The sequence below is a fragment of the Oratosquilla oratoria genome, chromosome 43 (genome assembly GCF_046742065.1).
Source record: "Oratosquilla oratoria isolate Oo_2021 chromosome 43, ASM4674206v1, whole genome shotgun sequence".
In the NCBI taxonomy this organism is placed as follows: Eukaryota; Metazoa; Arthropoda; class Malacostraca; order Stomatopoda; family Squillidae; genus Oratosquilla; species Oratosquilla oratoria.
Genome location: NC_134819.1, coordinates 37,722,295 through 37,727,294, shown reverse-complemented (window position 1 = coordinate 37,727,294; position 5,000 = coordinate 37,722,295). Strand labels below are relative to the sequence as shown.

Below are 5,000 nucleotides of genomic sequence, written 5' to 3'. Positions count from 1 at the left end.
CTATTTCCTCACGGTTCTTCAGATTCTAGTATATGTATTCTTCAAATTCTGCATAGCTTTGAAATGTTACTTTTCGTTCGCTATAGCTTTCATTTGACCTGTCACTCCGTCTGCCTTCCGTCATTTGAATACAGTGGCGCGTTGGGGGTTTCCTACAAGAATACCGATGGAGTTTGAGTACCATCGAACTCAAAGTGTCAACGCAAACATCTTTAACCACTCCACTGGGGTTGTCGCTTCTTAAGTGAATAAGGCCTCATCTTCAAGGAAAACTATCTACTCTATCTATCTATGTTCCAAAAGGATTCTTCTTCCTTCGTATAAGGGAGGTCACCATCCAATCCACGCACCCACCATCACCCATCCTATTCCAAACCTTCATCAAATTGTTTCCACTTCTATTTTAGCCAGATCAGAGAAGACGAAATAAATCAATCGTACCCCCTAGTTGTAGACGTTTAGGAGTATGATTATGTATTTCTTGATATATATATATATGTATATATATATATATATATATATATATATATATATATATATATATTCACTATAAACCCACTATCGGAGAAATAATAACGGAAAATACAGGGAAACTGTATATTTCGACTACTATCTGTAGTCCTCTTCAGCAGAATGTTTACATGAAGTTGAGGTGCAAGTATATATGAGGAAATGATGGGTACATAGAAGGGGATGAGGAAAGGGGGGGGGGGGGGGACTCAGGTTACATGGCCTTGAAATGGTTGGGTCGAGGAAGGACAGTGGGTGATATTTTGTCCTTCCTTGACCCAACCATTTCAGGGGCATGTAACCTGAGTCCCCCCCCCCCATTTTCCTCATCCCCTTCTATGTACCCCTCATTTCCTCATATATACTTGTACCTTAACTTATTGTAAGCATTCTGCTGAAGAGGACTACAGATAGTAGTCGAAATATACAGTTTCCCTGTACTTTCCGTTATTATTTCTCCAATAGTGGGTTTATAGTGAACTTTTACAAATGTGTTATAACATACCAATTTCCAATATATATATATATATATATATATATATATATATATATATCTTTTTTCAACCACACTAACTTTTCACTTTTAATCCCATGTCATCACGATCGAGACTGACAATGCGCTCGACGGAGACATATGCGGAATCTGATACTAATTGAAGCCAAGAACTCTAACCCAGCCCAGACGTACCAAAGTGATCTGTGACTAACCACTGCGCATAGTCAGTCTCGATCGTGATGACATGGAATTAAAAGTGAAAAATAAATGTGGTTGAAAATAGATTAATATATGCACTGGGGACCATTCAGTATGTGTGTATATATATATATATATATATATATATATATATATATATATATATATATATATATATATATATGCAAAAGACTTCACTTGAATGCGTGATTCTAGTATGCAGAAAAATCACTAGGGAAATAACAGAAATGAGACCGAGCACTTTCGTCTATTCAGACATTTTCAAGGTACAAGTACAGAAAAAGAGACAAATATATATACTCAGAGGGTAGGGTAGATATCCCTGTGACCTACGGACTCAGAGTCCCGAGAGTTTGGTTAACAATTTTCTTAATACTAAAATCATCCAATCTGTGCAATCCATGAATTTTGCTATGGCAATGGGTAACTCACCAAATGGGTAACTCAATTCCTCCAATTCTAAGCAATCTTTATATGGAATTTTTTTTTAAACTAAGTTGTTACCCAATATTCTCCCCCAAAATGTTACTTGGTCTAGGTACATTGATGATGTTTTGTGTATTTCGTCTGTTAATGTTGATCACTCTATTTTCTTATCACAGCTTAACACCCTAGTCCCTTCTATCAATTTTACTATGGAAATAGAACAAAACAACCAATTACCTTTCCTTGATGTATTAATATACAGAAATGAAAGGTCTTTCAAAGTTTATGTCTATAGGAAACCCACCAATGTTTTTTCATATGTTCATTTTTACTCTTCTCATCATTACAGGACAAAGGCATCTGTGTTATCGTTAATGTACCTTTGAGCTTATTGTATTTGTAGTCCGGAGTTTTTGGATGGTAAATTCTTAAGAACAAGTGACATAGCTTCAAAATTAAAGTATCCCAATTGCCTCATCGAAAAATCCCCAAAAGTGGCTAGGAAGTCTTATTTTGATGATAAAGGTAGAGACACGTTTAATTCTAAAAATCTTCTCGCTCTTCCTTATCATAACAATTTCATTAAATTACCGCATATTCTTAAGAATTTAAACATCCAAGTAATTTTTAGAAACTTCAACACAGTCAAAAGTCTTTTAATTAAAAATTCCCCTGAAAATAAGGAAGGTTGTGTATATAAAATTCCATGTAAAGATTACAACAAATGCTATATTGGTCAGACTGGAAAGGAATTAAATGTTAGATTAAAACAGTGGTCGGGGAACAGGGGTAAATTACCCCAAATGGGGTAAATTAGAAATTTTGGGGGGTAATGAACGTGCTACGGATGTGGATGTGCTAAGTGAGGGAAACTGATATGAAAGTTGGAGAAAAGAATGCATCGAGGATCCCACGATCTTTAAAACTATGGAAACGGAGAAATATCAGTATTGAAACTGCTTCATCAGTATTGAATCAGTATTGAAACTGTTTTTAACCCTCAGTGAGACCGCTTTTGCGTTGTTGTCTTGGTGGTGGCATTTGCTCCTTGACTTATCAGTCTTTATTTAGCCCCTCGTCATCTACCTGGTGGATTTTTGACCTGGCGTGTTAAGGGAGGAACAACCACGATCATAGGTAAGGGAGGCCTGGGTAAAGGGAAGAAGAAAAGGAGTGAAAGGTGGTGGTTGTGGTGGTGGCAGCTTGGATTGTGTGGTTTATCATTTTATGTGGCGTTAATATTTTGGTTCATTCCTGATGCGTTTATAGAATAGTTGCTGTTATGAGATGATCGGTTGTAAACTACTGAACTGGTGTTGCTGTAATGTGTGGCGTGTTTGTGGGTTACTAGTGCTGGCTGCTGATTGGTCGGTGCTATGATCGTCTGATCACGTGATTGCTGATTTGATTGTTCAAGGACGATGGTTGACTATGAATTGTAGGGCAGTGAGACAAAGGCTTTGGGAGTGTGTGTACTTGATTGAATGTTGGATGTTGTTGTGTGGAATCTGAGAAGCGTTTTTTCTTTCAGCTGTTTGTACATAGGCAGTGATAATTGCTTCAAAGTGTTTAATCGTTATTTTGCTTCTAATATCTAATTCTCATTATTTTAATTTTGTCGCGTTTTTATCGTTTGAATTATATTTAATACATGTCAAAACCACAGATTGTGTTGGAGTGACGTCATGGAGTGGCTGACTGGACGATTATGCTTGATTTTAACTAGCAGTTCACGTTGGTGGAGGAAGTCTGTTGACTGACAGTGATTATAATTAACGTTTAGTGTGGTGAATAAGTTCATGTTGCATCGTATGTATAATTGCTGCAGGTGTGTGTGTGGTGTAAATAGGTGTGTGGTGCAGGTGTTCAGGTGTTGGTAGCCTGTTGACTTCGTTACCTTGGTTATGTGGTAAAATTTCAGATCGTTCCCCCGACGAAATCTAACCCCAAGAAAATCAAAACACATACATTCTTACATAAAAACGTGATAGATTTGTTTTTCAGTTTCAGTTGGTGTCAGCAAGGAAAAGGACATATCAGTCCTTAATTATGGCTTCACAGAAATAGAGGACAAAGGACAAATGAAGCCTCAATGTGTCTCTTGTATGAAAATACTGACTGCCAAGTCTTTCAAAAAGAATCAATTGAAGAAACACTTGGACAAGGTTCATTCACATCTGTCTTCCAAACCACGGGAATACTTTGAGAATCTGGAAAAAACAGTCAAAAGACAGAGACTGGAAAGTAACAAGAGTGCAACGTTTGACCAACGTTCAGCTGCAATAGCTAGTTTTGAAGTGGCATGGTTGGTTGCTCGAAACAAGAAACCACATACTATTGGTGAAGACTTAATCAAGCCTGCGGCTGTAAAAATGGCAGAAAGAATGTGTGGGCAGAAAGTAGCTAAACAAATGAATACAGTACCTTTGTCTGCTAGAGTTATTAAAGAAAGAATTTCCATCTTGGCAGAAAATGTGAGAGAACAAGTGATTTCTTCAGTAAAAAAAAAGTAAAGAGTTTGCCATTCAACTTGATGAGACTACAGATGTAAGTAGCAATTCACAATTGATGGTATACATTCGATATAGGGGCTCTGATGAATTCGAAGAAGAAATGTTGTTGTGTTCTCCTCTTGAGTTGAGAACTCGTGGTATTGATGTGTTCAATAAGGTTGATGCATGCTTCAAAAAACCAAGTGTTGATTTGAAGTGGGAAGATTGTATTGCAGTATCAGTTGATGGAGCTCCTGCCATGCTTGGTCACGTCAATGGTTTTGTGGCTTTGGCCAAACAACAGAATCCAGATATTCTAGCCATCCATTGTATGATACATCGCCAGGCATTAGTTGTGAAGAATTTGGAACCAGAAGTGGAAGCTGTGTTAAATGATGTGGTTAAGATTGTCAATGTTGTAAAAGGGCATGCACTAAACACGAGGATGTTTCGTGATTTATGTGAGGATGGAGAGGCTGAATATTCAACCCTTCTTTTCCATACGGAAGTGAGGTGGCTTTCACGTGGAAATGTCTTGAATAGAGTGTGGGCTCTTAAAACAGAACTCGAAATGTTTCTGACTGATCAAAAACACACACTTGCAGAAAAGTTCAGAAAAACAACCTGGCTAGCTCTTCTTGCATATTTAGCTGACATTTTTGGGCATGTAAATGAACTGAACAAGGAATTGCAAGGAAAGAAAGTCAATCTCCTGTTAGCAAGGGAAAAAAATTCAGCATTTGTATCAAAGCTTCAGTATTGGAACCAGAAAGTAAATGTCAATAAGACTGCTGCCTTTCCAAAACTGGGAGAGTTTTTGGAAGAATGCCAAGACTGCAGTCTTAGTGACATAAAGG

The 5,000-nt window shown here is 37.5% G+C and overlaps 2 protein-coding genes across 2 annotated transcripts in view; both read left to right on the top strand.

Moving 5' to 3' along the window:
- Positions 1-1,644: 1,644 nt before the first annotated feature.
- Positions 1,645-4,164, top strand: LOC143022040 (SCAN domain-containing protein 3-like). The gene is made up of 3 exons (XM_076179976.1): positions 1,645-1,664; positions 2,055-2,176; positions 3,656-4,164. The coding sequence occupies exons 1-3, from the start codon at positions 1,645-1,647 to the stop codon at positions 4,162-4,164; spliced, it is 651 nt and encodes a 216-aa protein (XP_076036091.1).
- Positions 4,165-4,219: 55 nt separating this feature from the next.
- The window catches only part of LOC143022039 (protein FAM200C-like), a 1,176-nt gene continuing 395 nt past the window's right edge, over positions 4,220-5,000 (top strand). Inside the window, exon 1 of the mRNA XM_076179975.1 lies at positions 4,220-5,000. This exon is cut by the window's right edge and continues 395 nt beyond it. Coding sequence (XP_076036090.1) covers positions 4,220-5,000 — 781 coding nt within the window.

Bases quoted from the DNA above. Each gene is read 5' to 3' on its own strand.
- LOC143022040 (XM_076179976.1), top strand. From the start codon at position 1,645: ATGGGTAACTCACCAAATGG. The intron at 1,665-2,054 runs GTAACTCAATTC...TTGTATTTGTAG, and splicing joins ATGGGTAACTCACCAAATGG to TCCGGAGTTTTTGGATGGTA. The intron at 2,177-3,655 runs GTAGAGACACGT...TTTGTTTTTCAG, and splicing joins GTCTTATTTTGATGATAAAG to TTTCAGTTGGTGTCAGCAAG.